At 42.9% G+C, this 21,124-nt stretch overlaps 1 protein-coding gene and 1 non-coding gene across 3 annotated transcripts in view; both read left to right on the top strand.

Moving 5' to 3' along the window:
• Positions 1-2,663: 2,663 nt before the first annotated feature.
• DHTKD1 (dehydrogenase E1 and transketolase domain containing 1) overlaps positions 2,664-21,124 on the top strand; it is a 53,504-nt gene continuing 35,043 nt past the window's right edge. Inside the window, exons 1-2 of one of the 2 annotated variants that reach the window (XM_032837799.1) lie at positions 2,664-2,920; positions 17,566-17,721. In XM_032837799.1, the coding sequence (XP_032693690.1) occupies positions 2,764-2,920; positions 17,566-17,721 (313 nt within the window). In that variant the 5' untranslated portion in view covers positions 2,664-2,763. The remainder of the gene's footprint in view (positions 2,921-17,565; positions 17,722-21,124) is intronic. The other variant, XM_032837801.1, reaches the window with a different exon arrangement.
• LOC116855304 lies at positions 18,634-18,736 on the top strand. The gene has a single exon (XR_004380331.1). It is a non-coding gene; the product is annotated as a U6 spliceosomal RNA (small nuclear RNA).

The following is a 21,124-nucleotide window of genomic DNA, read 5'->3' as shown; positions in this document are numbered from 1 at the left end:
AATGATTAAACTACATAAACTGTAGTTTTAAAACAGCATTAATAATATTGTAATGATTATAATAGTTCTTTTCCCACGGTCTGCTATGTATTTTTTTGATTGAATGCTCTTATTCAAATTCAGACAAGAGCCCTGTGAATCAGATATTAATTTTAGGAAATAAGTCTGACTCAATGTGGAAGAAGTATGACAACGCAAGGAATGACCCAAGACCAGAAGACCATTTAGGAAGCTACTGTGGTCCTCCTGGGGAGAGGTGGCCCGGACTAGGCGGTAATGATGGAGAGTGAACAGATTTGAGAGCTATTTTGGATAGACTGTACCTGGTCCAGGGATGGGACCTGTATCATCTTTATTCCCAGCTGCTGACTACATTTTTTTCCATTTCCCTGCCAATGTGAATCCATGCATTAAGGATATGCCACACCTTTTCCCCTTCCACAGCATCACCTGCCAACTTCCTAGCTGTTCCTCCTCCTTCACCAGAGGGTTCAACATGTAGCTAAGAGTCTTCCTCTACTTTAATTTCTGGCACTTCCAAGGTGATATGAGTGTTTCTATGGCACATGATGTAAAAATCTGACCTTTCAATTCTTACCTGAGACATTACCTGATAATATTCTTCATCACTTCACTTTAGCCAACCAACTTTCCTTATCGTTATCAAAATTTGCATCACTTCTGCAATCATCACAACAAACACCCCATGTTCTTTCTTTCTTTCTTTCTTTTTTTTCCAGCACGAAAAGGTGTTTTTATTAAAGCACAGGGACAGGACCAATGGCAGAAAGAGCTGCTTCAAATACCCCATTGTCTTTCTACGATCTTCTTTTATAGCTCAGCTTCTCAGGCACCCCGAGTTTACCTATTCTTCAGCCTCCTTGGAATTCACAACCCACTGGCACTTCCCTTCGTTTATGAGCCCATTCTTATATCTTTAGCTTTTTTTCCCCCCAGCATAGAGTCCATGTTTTATTTTTTGTTTGTTTGTTTGTTTTTAATTTCAATTGTTTGCCAACTAGTATCTCAAACATCTTTGTGTCTTGGCCATTATATCACATCTGCCTGGAAAAATTACAGCCATGAATGGATCCAGTCATCATCCTTCCCACCTTCTTTGTGCCAAGCCAGCTGAGCACTAATGTAGAAAATCACAAAAGAGCAGAAATTGGTATCTCTTTCTATTCACGGTCACCAACCTCAACTGGGTGGCACGCAAAACTTTAGGACAATCTTTCACATTTTACTACTTTCCTCAGTGACAGTTTCCTACTGTCCCCACCTTTTGAACTCTGACTCACCTCCCCACTCCCCAGCACTTTCTCAGATAATTCTTTTGGGGGCAAATTATAGCCTCATACTTCACACAGAAGAAATTCCCTCAAAATTTTACCATTGAATCTACAACTCTGATTGCTTTTGCACCAATCTTCTCTTATTTCCACCTAAAAAAATGGAAGACACATCTCTTCTTTCTAGCATCTTCTGTGCTTGGAGCCCATCGCTTCCCATCTCTGCAGGGACTTCATACTCTTGGCTTATTCCTCCTTTCCGTATTTTTGATTTAGTACTTTGGAAAATCTTTCAAATGTGCTCTGGACTCTTGTGTTAAAATTACAAAGAAAAAAAAATCATAATCACCATAACCTACTTCATCCCTGAAGATTCTGTTCTAGTGTCCTTTCCACTTGGAGGTTCCCCGACACACCTCTTCATACTCTACCCCCATTGTCCATGTTTGCAGGGCATACGCCTCTCTGTCCAAGCATCTCTCATACTGTGTGTTGAGTTCAGTCTGCAACTGGACTGGGAACTGATTAAGGGCAGACCCTGTATCTTACTAATCCTTGGAACCTGGCAAAGTGTTCTGTGGGCGTGGGGCTTGAGGGAGTGAGGTGGAGAGCTATCTCTTGGACCCATACGTGTAACGTTGTTAGGAGTATGGGGTACTGTTGCATGGCAGACTGGAATGATGGGATGACTGACGCGGGAGGGAATCAGACCCCTTCCATCTCCCACCCCACTGGCAAACTTAAGGGTGAGTCGTAGAATAAAATAGTTTGGGAAATTCTGTCAGAGATAAACGAACGGAGAATCTCAGTATCTCCACGATGCCTGAAATCTTCCATGCCCAATTTCTTTTCACTTTTATTTTATCCCCTTATTACAGGCTCCTCCTCTCCTATTTTCTACTTTCTTCCAAAATGTTTCTTAAGAAAAAAAGGAACGATATTGATTTTCTGGCTCCTTCATATGACCTTCATTCATATGCGTCCCTTGGTCCCCATCCCAACTACTTTTTTTTTTTTTTTTTTTTTTTTTGCATCCTGTAGCTGATTTTCCCCTCGGTATGGAAACCTATTTCGCGTTTGTGAGGTTGTGGTCTGGGGCTTCCCGCAGAGGGGCGGTGGGTGAATACTCCCGGCGGGAGTCCTTAGAACATACAGAGATAACGAATTTTGTACGGGAAAGCAGATGACGCTCGGGTCCGCACTGCCTGCTTCGCTCAGCCTCCAGAACCTCACCAGTCCCGCCGGATCCCGGGGCGAGGCTCCGCCCCGCCGGCCGCTGACCTGGATTGGCTGTCAGGGGCCGGCCCCTGGCCAATCAGACGTGGGGGCGTTGTCCCGGGGTGGGGCTCCCGCCTCCAGCCTCGCGCTTCCCGCTGGGCCACTGCACCGGTTCCAGGCTGCCCAGGGGCGACCCTTCCTTCTCCCGGCGGCTGCTTCCCCTCGTCTTGCGACTCAGGGGTCCGGGCGGGACATGGCCACGGCCACTGTTGCAGCAGCAAGACGAGGCTTCTGCCGAGCCCCTCCGCTTCTCCTCCGGCGCGGTTACCAGACGGAGAAGGGCGTCTATGGGTACCGGCCAAGGAAGCCCGAGAGCCGGGAGCCCCGGGGCGGCCTGGCGCGCCCTCCAGGTCTGGGATAGGGCCGGGATCATAGATGCAGGGGAAAAAGGGGGCCTCCCCGACAGGCCTGAAGTGGGGTGCTGTTGTGGGGGAGGTCGGGCTTCTGGGGTCTGCAAAGTGTGCTCGGGCGGGTGGGGAATAAGGGGAGGTGAGGAGGCCAAGGAAGGCAGGCGTGGGTGGTGGTGTCAGGGTCATCGTCTGTCCAGCCTCGTAGCTGGGGAATCTTGAGGTCGAGGTCTCGTAATTGGATCCACGCTTGGGTGATCTTACCCGAGTTCGTGTTCTGACTGGTTTTGTGAGGTCTTGGCCTTTCTATTCCTTGGATGTAAACTTCTGGAAACTTAGGTCTTTTCGAAGGCGGGGTTGCAGAGTTCTGAGATCTCCCAGCTGCTCGAGTTTACTCAAGGATACATTTCCAGAGCCATCTCTAAGGCTCGTGTGAACAGAATGTGTGGGGATCACAACTGTATAGCGAGGGTTGAAGAGGGCAAGTTAGTTGGTGGTCTGGACCACAGCATGGTATTAATTATCTGTCTCCCTGACCTAACTAGCCCCTTATTTTAATTTCAGAGTTTTAAACTCCTTTCTGAATTTAAAAGTATGTTGCTGGTGGTTTTAGTGAATTAGGAGATGTGAATATCAGTTCTCGAGACCTCTCTTTGAATGCTCATGTGCAAGAGACCTATTTTGAGTATTTAGTTTATGCTGAAAAATTGTCTGTTTTATTATTTTTTTTAATATATTGATTTATTTGAGAGAGAGAGAGAACACCACTGGCCGAGGTGAGTGAGGGGAGGAGCTGAGGGATAGAATCTTCTAGCAATCTCCTCCTGAGCGTGAGCCTGCCACCCGGGGCTCCATGACCCATGAGCTCATGAGTGAGCCACCAGGTGTCCCAAAGTTGTCTATATTTAATCCTCACAGAGTAGAAGATGAATACAGACTGATTATTAGAGGAAGATCATTTGGCATCTTCAGTCCACTTATCAGGTTAACAATGAAGATCCTAAGTACCCGAACTTTGAATCTTAGGTTTACATTGGAACCTTGATATTTTGCTCTTGACCTCAGAGGACATTTATAGTGAACCTGATTTCTGTCTCTTGGATACAATGAGATTTCTTTAGGGAAAACATTTGGCCAGCTAGATTGTTAATCCCTTGAGGATAAGACTGTTGTCTTATTTCACTTTGCAAATCAAATGTCAAGAATTTTATTTTTAAAAAAATTTTAAAAAGATTTTATTTATTTATTTGACAGAGAGAGAGCACAAGCAGGTAGAACAGCAGGCAGGGGAAGAGGGAGAAGCAGGCTCTCCGTGGAGGAGAGAGCCCGATGTGGGACTCGATCCCAGCAACCTGGGATCATGACCTGAGCCGAAGGCAGACGCCCAACTGACTGAGCCACCTAGGCGCCCAAATGTCAAGAAGTTTATATGTCAGTTAGTCTGAAATGTGTATGTGTATTCAAATTACTGAATTGATTTTTAAAAGGCCAGTTCTTACGAAGCCTGGGTGGGTCAGTCAGTTGAGCATCTGACTCTTGCTTTTGGCTTAGGTCAGGAACTCAGGGTCATGAGATGGAGTCCTGCATGGAACTCCAAGTTCAGCAAGGAGTCTGCTTCTGTCCCACTTCCTCTACCCTTACCCTGGCATGCTCTCTCTCTCTATCTCTCTCAAAAAAATAAATAAATCCTTAAAAAAAAAAAAAAAAAAGCCAGTTCCCAGGTATCCTCCCACCCCAGGGTTCTAACTCAGTGGTCTGAGATCTGGTTCAAAAATATAGATTTTTTTAAATCAGGCATCCCAGGTGATTCTCTAGCAGAAGGTCCACAACCAACTATGGCCAAATACTGTTATAGTCTCAAAGAATGTATGTGTAGGACATGTTTAACAATCTCTTCTTCATTTAAAATCATATTAGTGTGTGCTCCTTGCGCAATTATTGTGATCTTGTTTAAGATTTTCTCTCACAATTGGGTCTCTATCTGATTTCTTTTCTTTTTTTTTTTTTAGCATTTTACTTTTAAGTAATCTCCACATGCACGTGGGGCTCGAACCTACAACCCCGTGATCAAGAGTTGCTGCCTCATGGACTGAGCCAGCCAGGCACCCCTCTGTTCAATTCTTAATAACAGCCTGACAGCTGAAAACTTGCCTTAGAAAAACCTGGACCAGTGTTTTTTTTGTTTTGTTTTATTTTAAGATTTTATTTTTATTTATTTATTTGAGAGAGACAGGCAGATAGTGACAGAAATAGCAAGAGAGAGCACAAGCAGGGAGGAGAGGGAGAAGCAGGCTCCTGCTGAGCAGGGAGCCCAATGTGGGGCTCAATCCCAGGATCCTGGGATCATGACCTGAGCTGAAGGCAAACGCTTAACCGACTGAGCCCCATGGGCTGGTGGTTTTTAACTAGAAGACTACCCAAATTATCTTGGGAGCTTTGGGCAGGTGTTTGAAAAATATCTCTGGGGTTGATTTTTATATACCATCCCTTCCCTCCCCCCTCATAACCAAATTGCCTTCCCCCCATCCCCCCCACCCCCGTGAATTTGCTGTGCTTTGAGGTGCTTGGTGACCTTTGAAAGGTCGGTATTGAGTTAGAACTGCAGGCCAAGTGTGGCCTCTTGTGGTATTGGGAGGCAAGAGTGAAATCAGTGCCTGGAAACCATTGTTGCACAGTTACAAGATCTAGCTTAAGGAATTTTGTTGCTAAGGGCAATAATTTCATTCTTCTTATGTTTTAACTACTCTGAATAAAACTGAAAGGCAAGTAGGCCACCTTGTAACTTTCTTCAAACTTACCATTGCACACAGATCTTTGACAGGCTTTTCTTCTCTGTGTTCCAGAACTTACTCTATTATTTTGCAGTGACTCGGTTTGTGGATCAGTGTCTTCTACTAGGCTAGGTAGGAGAAAGGCTGGGGAGAGTTGGTTCTGTCACTTGGAGTAGCATCTCTCTGGCCAGAACTTGGTCAGCATGTATCTGCAAAGGGGACTGAGAAGCATAATTTTTTTTGGAAAGCATAATTTTTAAAAAAAATTATTTGTCAGAGAGAGCGAGAGTGAGCATAACCAGGGGGAGCAGCAGGCAGAACAGGCAGAGGGGTCTGAAGTGGGACTTGATCCCAGGACCCTGGGATCATGACCTGAGCCGAAGGCAGATGCTTAACCGACTGAACCTCCGAGGCATCCTTTTTTTTTTTCCCCCAATTTTTTTGTTGTTTTTAGATTTTATTTATTTATTTGTCAGAGAGAGAGAGAGAGAGAAAACACAAGCAGGCAAGCAGGGGAGCAGCAGGTAGAGGGAAAAGCAGGCTCCCTGCTGAGCAGGATTACCCATGCAGGACTCAGTCCCAGAACCATGGGATCATGACCCGAGAGAACACAGGCACTTAACCGACTGAGCCACCCAGGCATTCCTGGAAAGCATAATTTTTATTCAGGTTGGCCAAATACCAGCTAAAAATTCTGTGGGGAAAATATTGAAAAATACTTAGTAATCACTGCACTCCACCCCTCTGGCCACTCAAATAACCTAAGCTTTTCTTTCCATACAAAGAATGTATCTACCTCCTTTCTCCTCTGTTCCGTCCTTGAATCCATCTCAAAGTCCCTTATCTCCAGAGAATGTACAGTCCTCCCTGTCCGGGCTGATGGTGTCTTTTGCTCTGGAGTTTTATGAACTGCCACACACCCCATACTGACACATCCAGTATACAAAGAAAACTCTCATCTGGAAAAGGAAAGAATGAGGAACAACAGAGGGCCCTATTCAAACCAGTTATCAGATCCTGTTGGAGAGGAATGATAAAAGCTCCCGGATGTAGCTGTGTAGTAAATTCACTACATTCCCCTGGCTTCGCCTTCTCTTTTTCACCCGTTGTCTTCTGTGGAAGTCTCTGACATGGGCGTGGGGAGTGTGCCCTCCTTGGCGGCTGCATACCTTCCACAGCCTACTTTAAGGTTAGGAGCCTGAGAATTACTTTAGTGGGTCATCAATTACAGGTGTTTTTTATGACCAGAACGGGAATTTGTTGGCAGTACAGTTTTCTTTTTCTTTTTTTCAAGTTCATTTGTTTATGTGAGGGGGGAGGGTCAGAGGGAGAGGAGGAGCCTATGCGGGATTCCCTCCCAGGACCCTGAGATCATGACCTGAGCTGAGATCAAGAGCCAGTTGCTCATGAGCCACCCAGGAACCCAACATTACAGTTTTCTTAGAACAGTCATAGGTCTGTAGTCTTTTTTTTTTTTTTTAAAGATTTTATTTATTTATTTGACAGACAGAGATCACAAGTAGGCAGAGAGGCAGGCAGAGAGAGGGGGAAGCAGGCTCCCCGCTGAGCATAGAGCCCGATGCAGGGCTCAATCCCAGGACCCTGAGATCATGACCTGAGCCGAAGGCAGAGGCTTAACCCACTGAGCCACCCAGGCGCCCCAGGTCTGCAGTCTTTTTGCCTGTGGTCATTCCATGAGCAAATTGCCTTCAGTCAAAGATCTTATCTAGACCTATTTTTTAAGCCTGAAATCTCTGTTTTTTTATTTACTGCTTCTGTGCCCTACCCACTTAGCTCCCTAAACTTAATGGTGCTTACCTTGAGACCATCTAAAAATAATAGTGGAAGGCAACACCCTTTATTGGACCTTGTAGGCTTAGCTGGCTCCCATTGTCTCACAGTGAATGCTTTCTAGAAGGTACTTGATGGAGGGTTTGTCTGTTTTCTTACCTCCTGCTAAGGCAGCCTCTTCTGAAACACCTTTTCTTCCCTTTCCTTTCTTTCTGTTTTTTGTTTGTTTTGTTTTGTTTTTAAATATTTTATTTATTTGAGAGAGAGAGAGAGAGAACAAGGGGTGGGGGTGGGTGGGAGGAGGAGCTGAGGGAGAGGCAGACTTCCCGCTTAGCAGGGAGCCCCACGTGGGGCTCCATCCAAAGACCCCAGGATCGTGACCTGAACCAAAGGCAGACCCTCGGTTAACTGCCTGAGCCACTCAGGTGCCCCCACTTCTCCCGCCCCACCCTGAACCACCTTTTCTGAGTGCTTCTAATTCTCCAAACTTGCCAGGTATCGAGTCCTCCCATTAGCAGAGCTGAATTTCCCTCCATCTCTTCTTGTTTGATCCCGTTCGACCTCATCTTTCTCCCAGGGCTTTCCTGAGACTGAAAAGAAACAGTGATCACACACTACTAAGCTACAGCCCCGTGGATATAAGTCTGCCTGCAGGATATCACAGGTGACAGTTTTCCACATGTTTTTTCAAACAGCATAACACAGTGCCCATTAGCTTTCTAATCTGAAAGATCTAGTCCTTGGCACCTACTGCCAGACTGCTAAGCCAAGTTCATATGTATTTTAGGCTCTGTTATGATAGCAACCCACCTTGGGTACCAGATTGTGTATTAGATAGGGTAAGTTCAGGGGCTATGTCAGAGACCTGGAATAATAGTGATTTAAGTAAGATGAGTAGACAGTTTTGCTCTGCAAAGCCCTAGGGAATTTAGGCTCCTTCTGTGTTGTTTCTTCATCATCCTGTGGGTACTGCTCTCCACTCTGGTCCAGGATGGGTCACCATTGCATCCACAGTCTGGTCAGCAGGGTGGAGGAAAGGGGGAAGGGGAAGAGAACACCTCTCCCTTTAAGGACAAGACCCAGAAGGTGCAACCATTGCTGCTCCTACCTTCTCACTTGTCAGAACTTAGTTACGTGGCCAGCTGGCTGCCTTGGAGGCCGGGACATATATCTTTGCTCTGGGAAGCCGTATGTTCGATTATGTATTACTATGAAAGAGAAGGGAAAATGGATATCGGGAGTTGTGGGAGTCTCTGCTACACACGAATTGTAAAAATCCAGGGCAAGCAACCCACCTTCAACTTTTTCAGCTCATACTTAATATCAGATTTTGAGCACTGTATTTCCTAAAGCCTTGTCTTCTATTTTCACTATTGGGATCCTAGTCCAGGTCTTTAATTCTCATCTACTGCACAAAAATAGTTAATTCAGGTCGTCTTATCCAAGGTCCGTGGATCTCTATGAAAAAGTTTCAGGGGGTCTGTAGACTTTGCATGACTCTGTGTGTGTCTGTTTTTAGGCAAAGAGCCTGTAGCTTTCATTGAATTCTCAAAGAGATGCATGACTTCAAAAAGATAAAACTGGTAAGCCTCACTGGTATTAAAATGTATAGCCTAGTTCCTGTCTGGCTTAGTCCAATCTTTCTGAAATGTTGGTTTCATTGAGTCATTTTCTTTTCTTTTTTTTAAAAAGGTTTTATTCATTTATTTGTTATTTATTTATTTATTTATTTATTTCTCTCATCCCTGTGAGAAAGGGAACATAAGCAGGCGGAGTGGGAGAGGGAGAAGCAGGCTTCCCACTGAGCAGGGAGGCCCATGCAGGGCTCGATCCCAGGAGATCCGAACCGAAGGTAGACACCCAATGACTGAGCCAATGACTCATTAAGAAAATGACCCAAGTCATTTTCTTAATTCAGATGTCCAAAGGCTCTACTTTGCCTCTCAGAATAAAATACAGGTTCTTTAGCTAGATACTCAGTGCCCTTCATGTTTTGTGACCCATTCTCCCTTCTTTCTTACTTTTCTCCAACATGAATTGCCCCATGTTCTAGCCCTTATCCTGTATGCCTTTCCACTTCTTACCCATCTCCATTCCCATCTCCTCTGTGACATCTGTCCAGACGACTTCAGCCCGTCCTAATCTGAGCTCCTTCAACTCTCAGTATTGCACCTCTTGAACTCTATGGAACATTTCATGACCGTGTGTATTTGTGTAGGGACCATCCTCTCACATTGTAAGATCCTGCCTGGGGAAGACCTTATCTTACCTTGTCTCAGCTCCACAGTTCACTGAATACTTATTAAATGATATAATCCTATGGAGAAATGGAAATATGATTCTGTATGTGCAATTTATTTGTAACATTTAGTGCATCTGAATTTTGCATGTACCCCCATCACACCAAGTATCAAGAAAGGACGCACTGTATACATTGGGTAATAGACTGTATTACTATGTTTTAGAAAAAGTAATAATTTCTTTTTTACTGATGAACACAATGAAGACTTGGTGTGTTTTTTCTTAAGTTCCATTTAAGTGTGTGCTCATGGTCAGTTCTATGAATTAGAACAGGAGTGCTTAATGCCTGCAAGTTGTCTTAAAAGGTACTATCTTGGTTGAGAGGAAGGATTGAGTTGGTGTTGTGGATCATGTACACAACTTTTTGGTGTTGACAGACATAATCAAAGGGACAGGCCCTCCTGAAGTCAATGGTGACGTAGTGAAATGGGAGGAGGTATGATCAAAGTTAGGGCGCCTCCTTTTTTCTCTTTGCCCTTCCATCATCAGTCTTCTTTCTTCAAATATTTATCCTGGCTGAAAATCCGTGCCTGCGTAGGGTGACTGCATCATTTGCTAAGACTTCTATTACATGGAGGCTTTAAGGAGGTATTGAATTTGCTTCTAGTAACCTCTTAGATGGCAGTGGTTTCACCAGTTAAAATTTGACTTGTGGTGAGTGTTCTTTGTAGCTGGCTATTAGTAACAGCTTGTACTTTAACCTCTGTAAACCTCAGTTTGGGTAAGCTTGAATTTATTTATCAACAATCCCAGTTGAAAATGGAAGAGTGCTGATTCATGAGTGTAAATTTAATGATGGAGGGTTTGGATTACAAAAAATGGAGGAATTTAGGAACCAGCAGAAGACGGGAGCCGTAGGATTCCAAACAGCATTGAGTGGTTACTGACTTTGGCATTGAGCTTTACTAGTTGGAGTGAGGTTGTGAGTATGTTGTGTATTAGAAATAATGGGAGCCTTTACTGGAGTTATGGGAAACGCAGTTGAAGAAAATCTTATTGCATTAGAGAGTTTTAAAATTCTCCATAATTCTGGAGTACAAATGCAGACCAATAAAGGCTAATGACATTAGTCTTTTACTTTTTTTTTTTTTTAATGTCTTAATGATGTTCAGTTCTCTCATCCCTCTCGCTGTAGGCTCTGGACTTCCCTTTTCACTTTTTGTTGTAGTATAATGGATAAAAGACTGGGTGGAAGTCAAATATGCTTGAGTTTGAATTCTACTTTTTGTGTGACATTTTGCAAGTCGCTTAACCTCTTTGAGACTCAGTTTACTCTTCTGCAGCTAAGGATACCTATTTCAGGGTTGTAAGAGTTAGGTAAGATGCTGTGTGTGAAACACTGAGCACAATGTGTAGCAAAAGTTAGTTCTCGGGGTGCCTGTGTGGCTCAGTCGGTTAAGAATCTGCCTTCAGCTCAGGTCATGAACCCAGGGTCCTGGGATTAAGCCCCACATCAGACTTCCCTGGTAGGCAAGGAGTCTCCTTCTCTTCCTCTCCCCTTCCCCCCACCCGTGCGCACATGTGCACACCCCTGTACGTACATGTGCGTGCGCTCTCTATCAAATAAATAAATAAAATCTTTTTTTTTTTTTGAAGTTCGTTTTTACTACCATTTATTATTAATCAGTGACCCTTACTTTAGGAAAGGATTGGGAGAAAAACAGAAAGGACCAGAACAAGGGTTTTTTGTTTAATCTGTTTTGTTTTTTTTTTTTTAAGAAAGAAGTATATGGCAAAATAAATTTATCTAATAAACATACTGTGTTTGAGATGGAATGAGAGAGTATGGTATAAAATGAACTCAGTTGCACAGCCTAGGTCTGAGTTTGCTGTACAGAATACAATATTCTGGTACTTACAGTTTTAATGTGGTTATCTACAACGTTCCTGAGCTGAAGCTGGGAGGTAGCCGTCACGTTTTCCTGGGGTTCAGAGGGACTCCAATTACGAAATTCTCTTTCCTGGAGTCTTCAGTCATTTTATCCAACATTCCCACTTGCTATAAGCATGTGCTGCCTTGAGTGGAGGAAGATTATTGGGTCTGATCTCGATATTTTGGGGGAGACTGTTTATGACCAGATGATGAGAAAGAACTCTACTGACTTTAAGGTTAAGGACTAAGTTTAGTTTATCTGCCTGTGTACTTCATGATGGTTAATATGAACCCTTTCTTCCTGAAAATCAAACTCTTTAGCGCCCCCACTGTGCTGGCTTATGGGGAGAAAAGTCATTGATGTAGATATCCCTGTCATTATTCTTTTTTTCACTCCTCTGTTAGCTAAGGTTCTTTTGGTCCCAATCAACAGAACCAGTTGTGGCTGTCTAACTCAAAGAGGGGACTTTATTTGAAAGATACAAGGGTATCTCCCAGAACCAAAGGGTATGTGTAGCAACCCAGACTCTGTTGGGGGAAGGGAGGAAGAAGACCAGAACTAACTCTGGGAATATTGGCAAAGGCTGTGGGTGGGCCTACAAGGCACACCTGTTAATGTACTCAGCTCCTGTGCCACCCATATTGCGTGTGGGGTGTCCTTGAGACCACCCCCACATTTAGAGATTCACCAGAAAGACTTAGGGCATTCAGCCTAATAGTTCTACTCTCGGCTCAGATTTATCACAGTGATGTAATAAGGATACACAGCAGGATCATAATGGGAAAAAGCACAGGAAAAGGCATTTCTGGAGGCACCTTTGTGTAGGCTTTCTGATGCTCTCTCCCCCATGAGGGGTGATGCAGAATGCACTCCTCTTTGAGCAGCACCACACAGTAATAGACATGTGACGTAGCTAACCTGGAAGTCCATCAGAAACTCGGCACCCAGGGTTTTTATCAGCAGATGTTCATGTAAGCATCCTCTGCATGTGCCCAGATTCCAGACTTCCAGAAGGAAAGCAAATATTCAGCATAAACCATGTTGTTTGCACTAACAGGCCTAGTGAACCACCCTTATCTCCCAATCCCAAATCATAAATCCTGGAAAGATTAAATCAGACCCACCCAACTCTGGTGTCTTGGGAATCTGTTAATTGGGAGGGAGGCAGAAGGGCATGAGGTAGACTTGGCCTCAGGAACCCACTTCCTGGAATGGGGGGGATGCAGTTCTTAGAAAAGAGGGGCTCGAAGTAAGGAATAAGGATCCACAACAGCTCTAGCACTGCAAGGTTGAGAGCTCCGGAAAACTTCCATCACAAGGGTTCTGTGACTTTTACGATATGCTGACTCTTAGGGCTTCATTCAGTTCATAACAAATATTTTTTGAGCATCTACTGTGTGCCAGTCTCTTGAGCCAGAAACCTGCCTTCAGTATCTTCCTTTCATTTTGAAGAGGTTTTGGTGTATGTGTGCTCTTGTTTTCCCTCTTCTCTCTGGCTTCTTGAGGATTTAAACATCAAATTACATTCTTCTGAACTTCTATAGATATCCTGAGGACTAAGTTCTTTGGGTGGTATTATGCCTAACATAAAGACATTTATTTCTTTTACAGTAATCTCTTGGTTTATTTATACAGTGCTAGGAAGTTATTTTTATGAGAAATCTATGTATTCAGTGGCCATGCTCTCATTTGCTACAAAAATAATACAGGTGAAACACTTTTATCCAGTGCATTTGAAGCTAGAACCTGTTAATTTCATGTGAGTTAATTTCAAAAAAGGTTATTAATGCAAGGAGTATGATAAAGAAAGGAGAGGGGCACCTGGGTGGCTCAGTAGGTTAAAGCCGCTGCCTTCGGCTCAGGTCATGATCCCAAGGTCCTGGGATCGAGTACCACATCAGGTTCTCTCCTCGGCAGGGAGCCTGCTTCCCTCTCTCTCTGCCTGCCTCTCTGCTTACTTGGGATCTCTGTCAAATAAATAAATAAAATCTTTAAAAAAAAAAAGAAAGAGATGTTTTAAGTATTTTAACAAGTGTGTTTATTTTTGTTTTTATATTTGCAAATCTTTAAAATTAAGCGCACTTATGGAAGTAATCTGAATACAATGTCTGTCTAGATTTTTATGATTTCCCCCCTAATATTTTACTTTTGCCCAAAGCAACAGCCATAGGAACAAATACAACCAATTCGTACAAGCATGAAGTCCACTGGTGGGGACAGGTGTGCCAGGTGCGCTGGAGAAAACCTGCTAATCAAAAGCTTTCAGGGGCACCTGGCTGGCTCGGTCAGTTAAGTGTCTGCCTTCGGCTCTGGTTATGGTCTCAGGGTCCTGGGATCAAGCCCCACATCCAGCTCCCTGCTCAGCGGAGAGCCTACTTCTCCCTCTCTGTCTGCTGCTCTCCCCTGCTTGTGTGCTTGCTCTCTCTCTCTCTCTGTCAAAATAAATAAATAAGGCCTTAAAAAAAAAGAAAGCTTTCAGAGTATAAGAGGCAACAAGTCAGTTAAATGGGTACAATTTAAAGAGCTCTATACATGTTCATTGTGGAAAACTCAGCAAATATGATAAGGAAAAACCAAAAATCAGGAATTTGGTCCATTTCCTTGACATATATGAAATATGTATACACACATACATATATGTGAAGTATATTGATACTAATATTATGCTATATAGACTATAGACTACATGCTGAAATATGCATTATGTGCTATACACTTTTTTTTTTAAAGATTTTTATTTATTTGACAGACAGAGGTCACACGTAGGCAGAGAGGCAGGCAGAGAGAGAGGAAAGGAAGCAGGCTCCCCGCTGAGCAGAGTCCGACGTGAGGCTCGATCCTAGGACCCTGAGATCATGACCTGAGCTGAAGGCAGAGGCTTTAACCCCCTGAGCCACCCAGGCGCCCTGTGCTATACACATTTTAAGGAAGAGCAGGCTCATGCTATATATACTGTTTATAGACTTTTTTATCTACATGTACTGACACTTTTTCCTTAAGCTTCTCCTATAACATTGTTTTGTAATGGCTATTAGCAAATGGAAATTAGTTGACAATACTATGGCATGTCCCTCAGAGGACTGGGGGTTTGCCGAGTTAGAACCCTAACAATTCGGGAATGTAATAAGGATAGGGGATTGTCCTTGAGGCACAAGGAGGCTTTGACTCCCACCTTCAATACCTGAGGGGTGGATGTGGGATGAGTAACTTCACCTCCCCCTGTCCTCTGGTGGGGGGAAGCAGGTTCCAATTAGGACAGGGGTATAAGGAATGTTTAAAGAAGAGGGTAAGAATGCAGAGAGGCTCGTTAATCATGGAGCAGAATTCCGGAGGTCACAATGGAAAGATCTGGGAGGCAGAGGGAAGGGATATGGGATTGGGTCCCCAGAAGAAACCAGAACAATGGTAGGAGGGTCTGAGAGAAAACAGATTGCCGGGGTGGATGTAGGATATGCGTAGAGGTACGGAGGGGAGGGTATCTCTTTGGCTCTGCCAGAAACGCAGTGGCCCAGTGGCCACATGTTCTTGTGCCAACACCACGCCCCAGCTGTAGAGTAAAATGAAAAGCCTGGCAAGCAGTTAGAAATCGGAGCATTGACCTCCGTCAGGTGACATAGGTTCACTAAGAGAATGTTTTCAACGCGGCTACTGATTTGATTGAGACTGCTGATGATAACCCCACATATGTACTACTGGACTTGTCCCGATAGAGATGTAGTTTTTTGTACGTTACTAGAAGCTGCAGAAAGTGCAGGAGATGACCCTGCAGGAGAAAACAGATTGAGAAAAAGGCTCTGAGCAGACTTGCAGAGCACTAATATTATAGAGATGGGCAAAGAAAGAGCTCCCCCCAAATGACTGAGGTTGAGTAGCCAGTGAGCTGGGAGGAAAGCTGGGATCTTGCAATGCCACAGAAGCCCAGGGAAGAATGTGGGCTTTTTTGATGTGTTTTGTTTTGCTTTTTTTTGGGCAGGGAGGAAAAAAAAATTTTTTTAAAGATTTTATTTGTTTATTTGACAGAGATCACAAGTAGGCAGAGAAGCAGGCAAAGAGAGAGGGGGAAGCAGGCTCCCTGCTGAGCAGCGAGCCCAAGGTAGGCCTCAATCCCAGGACCTTGAGATCATGACCTGAGCTGAAGGCAGAGAGGCTTAACTCACTGAGCCACCGAGGTGCCCCAAGAATGTGTTTTTAAGGCATGGCCAATGGGGACAATGCTTTAGACATGGCCTATCTGGATTTTAGCCACAGATTTGAAGGTTTCTTATGTCGTAACAGCAATTGAGAACTTCAGTAGAGTTCAGGGTAGAGCCCTACAGCAATTCATGTGACTACCCTCCAGACTGAAATCAATTCATTTCTGGGATTGTTTGATTCCTTTACTAGTTTATTAGACATAGTATGGAACCTCCTAACTGTTGTATTAGTGTGAACATGTCTTTTACATGTTCATTTCATCTTTGCTCTTTCCTATGAGCCTACAGCAGGAGGTACATTTTGCAGTTCTCTGACTACAAACCCAAGCACATGTGTAGCTCACTACATGGCAATAAAGGTTCATGAAATAGTCACTAGATGTTTCAAAATATGCTAACAATTTTCTCTGGGTTCTAAGAAGAAAAACACAAACTGAAAAAAATGTTCAGAAAATGTGTGCCCTTAAGAGTAGATCTGCTCGTCTTTAGGGATTCGCGCTCAGTTTGTAAGGCTGCCTTGTTGAACTGAAGGTGAACTGAGTTTGGGCATGTAGGATTTTTTTTTTTTCTTCAAATTTGGGAAGAAATTTCGTGTGGAAAAGGCGAAGAAAAGCAGTTTCTGGCTCAATAGAAAATCACCAATTGAATTCATTGAGAGATAATGCCTCTCCTCCAAGCAGAGACCAAGGAACCACTCATTTAGGGCTTTATAAAGGGTATTTCTTTCTTTCTTTCTTTCTTTCTTTCTTTTTTTTTAATCATGTGAGTGACAGGATGATTTTTAAGCTCTTTTTCTAGTGTAAGATTTCATGAGTCTATGAAATAACTGTACCAGGAGCCTTTAAGAAATAGAGAAGGAAATGTAACATTGATTTTGTAGTCCCATTTCTTTTTTTTTTTTTAATGTAAAATGTATAGTTTTAAAGATTTTGTTTATTTATTTGCCAGAGAGAGAACAAGAGAGAGAGAGTGAGAGAGCATGAGTGCACAAGCAGGGGGAATGGCAGGTGGAGGGAGAGGGAGAAGCAGGTTCTCCACTGAGCAGAGAGCCTGATGCCGTACTCATCCCAGGACCCTGAGATCATGGTCTGAGCTGAAGGCAGATGCTTAACTGACTGGGCCACCCAGGTGTCCCTTTTTATGTCAAAATTTTTTTAAAGATTTTTATTTATTTATTTGACAGAGACAAAGCAAGAGGGAATACAAGCAGGGGGAGTGGGAGAGGGAGAAGCAGGCTTCCCGCTGAGCAGGGAGCCTGATGTGGGGCTCGATTCCAGGACCCCCCAGAATCATGACCTAAGCTGAAGGCAAACACTTAATGACTGAGCCACCTGGGCGCCCTACCAAATATTTAAAAATCTCAAATATTTAAAAATCTCAAATAATAAGAGAATTATAATTATCCAGAATCTCAGCATTTGAACAATTCTTTTCAATTTGGGGTGTTTCCTTTTATGATTATTGACAGGCATAATTGTTTATACATATGTGCATTCAGTTCTCTCTTTTCCACTAGTGGCTTTAGCGCTCACAAGATAAATTTAAGGAGATGAGTGTGTTTTCCTGGATTCTGTAGTCTTTAATCCTGAGATGTAGTGGTAGGAGCAACACATTTAAAAAGTCTAAGCCAGCAAGGACTTCTTTGAAAAAAACTGATTTTTTTGGTTTGTGGGGATTTCCTAAATTGTTTGTACTGTTTTCTTTCCCCCTTGAATCAGTTGATCACGGTCTTGCCAGATTGGTGACAGCATATTGTGAACATGGTCATAAAGCTGCCAAAATCAACCCCCTCTTCAGTGGACAAGCCTTGCAGGAGAACGTGCCTGAGATCCAAGCTCTTGTACAGACCCTTCAGGGACATTTTAATACCACAGGTAAAGCCATTGACACTAGACTGTCCATGTGTCAACTCGCTGCCAACAGGTGGAAGGGCTCCTTTCTTGGTTCTTAAAGAATCCACATTTCCCCTGGAGCTGTGGCTTCCAGTCGACAATGAGGAGCATGTTCAAGCACTGTCTATGAGGACCTCTCTGGAGGTTCTAGAATAGTCTTTCCATAGGGCCCATTTCCTCTGAGTTTAAAAACCTACTCACCAAAGAAGACATATAAATAGCCAACAGGTAGATGGGAAGGTATTCAGCATCAGTCATCATCAGGGAAATGCAAATCAAAACCACAATGAGATAGTATTAGCTCACTCTTATTAGAATGGCTATTATTAAAAAGACACACAATAGTAAGTGTTCGTAAGGATGTGGAGAAAAGGGAACTCTTGGGTACTGTTGATGGGAATGCAGGTGGGTACAGCTACTGTGGAAAACAATGTAAAGGTTCCTTGAAAAACTAAAAATAGAGTTACCCTATGATTCAATAATCCCACTTCTGAGTGTTTATCCAGAGGACTTGAAATCAGGATCTTGAAGAGTTATCTGTATTCTCATGTTTATTGTGGCGTTATTAGAATAGCCAAAATATGGAAACCACTGAAACGTCCATCAGTGGCTGAATGAATAAAGAAATGCAGTGGAGGAGCACCTGGCTGGCTCAGTTGGCAGAGCATACAACTCTTCTCTTGGAGATGTGAGTTCAAGCCCCACGTTGGGTGTAGAGCCATCTTTAAAAAAAAAAGTGCAGTATATGCACAAAATGGAATATTATTCAGCCTTAAAAAGAAGGAAATCCTGCCATTTGTGACAACATGGATGAACCTTGAGGGGATTATAGTCACCGAAGGACAGATACTACACGATCCCACTGTATGAAGAATCTAAAATAGTCAAACTCGTGCTAGCTTCAGCAGCAGATATTTAAATTGGAATGATACAGAGAGGATTAGCTGAGTCCCTGCATGAGGAAAGTGTGCAAATTCATGAAGCCTTCCAATATTTAAGGACAATAACAAAATAAAATAGTCAGACTCCTAGAACCAGTAGAATGATGGTTCCCAGGGTCTGGGGAGAGGTGGAAAAGGGAAGGTGTGGGTTAAAAGGTACAAAGTTTCAGTTATGAAAAATAAATAAGTTCTGGAGATCCTCTATACACCACAGGGCCTATAGTTAACAATACTGTATTGTATACTTAAAACTTTGGTAAGAAAACAGATCTTATGGTCAGTGCTCTTTCCAGAAAAGAAAACAAATTACTTTAAAAATGAATAAAAAATTGCAAGCCCTGAAATAATAATAATAAAATAAAGTCAGACTCCCATTATGTGCCAGATACTTTATATCCATTATGTCAATTAATTCTCATACTTACTCTCTAAAGAAGTTACTGCTGTCTTTCCTTTATGTTTAGGAAAAGAGACACTCAGAGAACTTAAGTAGCTAGTAGTGAAAAAATGGCGGAGGTGAGGTGACAACCCACGTCACCTTCCATTTCTGTAGCCTGAACTTTTTCTGCCTTTTTTCTTGCCCAGTTGGGAATGGATAACCTGTCAGGATCCTGGGTTCATCTCATGTCATATTTTTATTTTATTTTATTTTATTTTTTTATTATTATTAGATATATATTTATTAATATATGATATATTGTTTGTTTCAGGGCACAGGTCTGTGATTCATCAGTCTTATACAATATATAGCACTTACCATAGCACATACCCTCCCCAGTGTCTATCACCCAGCCACCCTATCCCTTCTACCCCCCACCACTCCAGCAACCCTCAGTTTGTTTCCCAAGATTATAAGTCTCTTATGGTTTGTCTCCCTCTCTGGTTTTGTCCCATTTCAGTTTTTCCTCTCTTCCCCCATGATCCTCTGCCTTGTTTCTCAAATTCCACATATCAGGGAGATCATATGATAATCGTCTTTTTCTGACTTATTTCACTTAGCATAATACCCTCTCATTCCATCCATGTCATTGCTTTATCTGTTATTTTTAAAGATTTTATTTTTAAGTTATCTCTACATCCAATGTGGGGCTCTAACTCCCAACCCCGAGAATGAGAGTCACACACTCTCACATAATTTTTTTTTTTTTAATTTATTTATTTTTTTTAATTTGTCAGAGAGAGAGAGAGAGAGAGAGCGAGCACAGGCAGACAGAGAGGCAGGCAGAGTCAGAGGGAGAAGCAGGCTCCCTGCCGAGCAAGGGGCCCGATGTGGGACTCGATCCCAGGACGCTGGGATCATGACCTGAACCGAAGGCAGCTGCTTAACCAACTGAGCCATCCAGGCGTCCCTCACATCATTTTTTTAAAGTTAATCTTGGCCAATGTCAAATTCTGGTATATGCTTCAGTTAGTAATGTTCTGGTAATAAACCACTCCAAAATGTAGTGACGTTTAGGGCACAACAATTTCATTACCATGTAGTTCTAGAATTTGACTAGACTCAGCTAAGTAATTCTCAGTTGGGGGGTCTCTGAGACAAAATCCATGCTCCTATCATAATGTAAATGGCCCTTCAGGAGTGGAAAAGCTAACTGTTTCAGTGTCTTATTCTTGCTGAGTCTTCTAACAGGTCCCTGATACTGTGTCCACTCATATGTCCATGACTTTGCATGGAGTTCCTATAGGTCTCTACCTCATCAATCTAGGACATTCCTGTTCATTTTTAAGCATTCAGCAAGCACTGCCTGCTCTGTGAGGCAGACCTGCCCAGAACTTGCCAAGGTAGTGTTCAGTATTCCCTCACCTGTGTTCTCCTAGTACTGTGGGCAACTCTCAACAATAGCACAATTACCAAAACTGGTAAAAAACTTTATCTGACTTCAGAACAAAGCCCCCCTAAAAAATATTCTCGAGCCCTCCATTCAGCAGTAACCAGAAATACGAAGTTACTTAACAGAAGGTACAGTCTTGTTACTAGGAAAAACCACTTGTTGATATGACATAGTATTATCATTACTTGTTTATAAATTTTTCTCTATAAGGCTTAAATTTCATTTAGGGAAAAAACCTTTTTTCCCCCTCCCTAAGTAAGCCCATTGTGGGGCTTGAACCCACACCCTTGAGATCAAGAGTTGCATGTTCTCCTGCCTAAGCTAGCCAGGCTCCCTGAAAAAGACCATTTCTCAGCCATGTTTGAACACTATATACCAGAAGCCAGTATTGCTTCTGGTATATAGTAGGTTCTCCAAACTTGCTCGTCGGATGGATGAATCTATGTTTATCTATAGCCACATATTTTTATATCTCTTCTTTTAGAGACATGGGTCTGCATATTTGAAATACATGTAGTTAATAAGAAGAGCAGAAAATGAGAGAAACCCAAAGCAATTTTTTAAGCTGCATGCTTTTCTGCATTATCACATTTAATGATTTTAGTTTTTTAA

Source organism: Lontra canadensis, unplaced genomic scaffold (genome assembly GCF_010015895.1).
Source record: "Lontra canadensis isolate GAN:19392208 unplaced genomic scaffold, GSC_riverotter_1.0 scaffold100, whole genome shotgun sequence".
NCBI lineage: Eukaryota > Metazoa > Chordata > Mammalia > Carnivora > Mustelidae > Lontra > Lontra canadensis.
The sequence above is the reverse complement of the archived record's forward strand: the minus strand, read 5'-3'. Positions and strand labels throughout refer to the sequence as shown.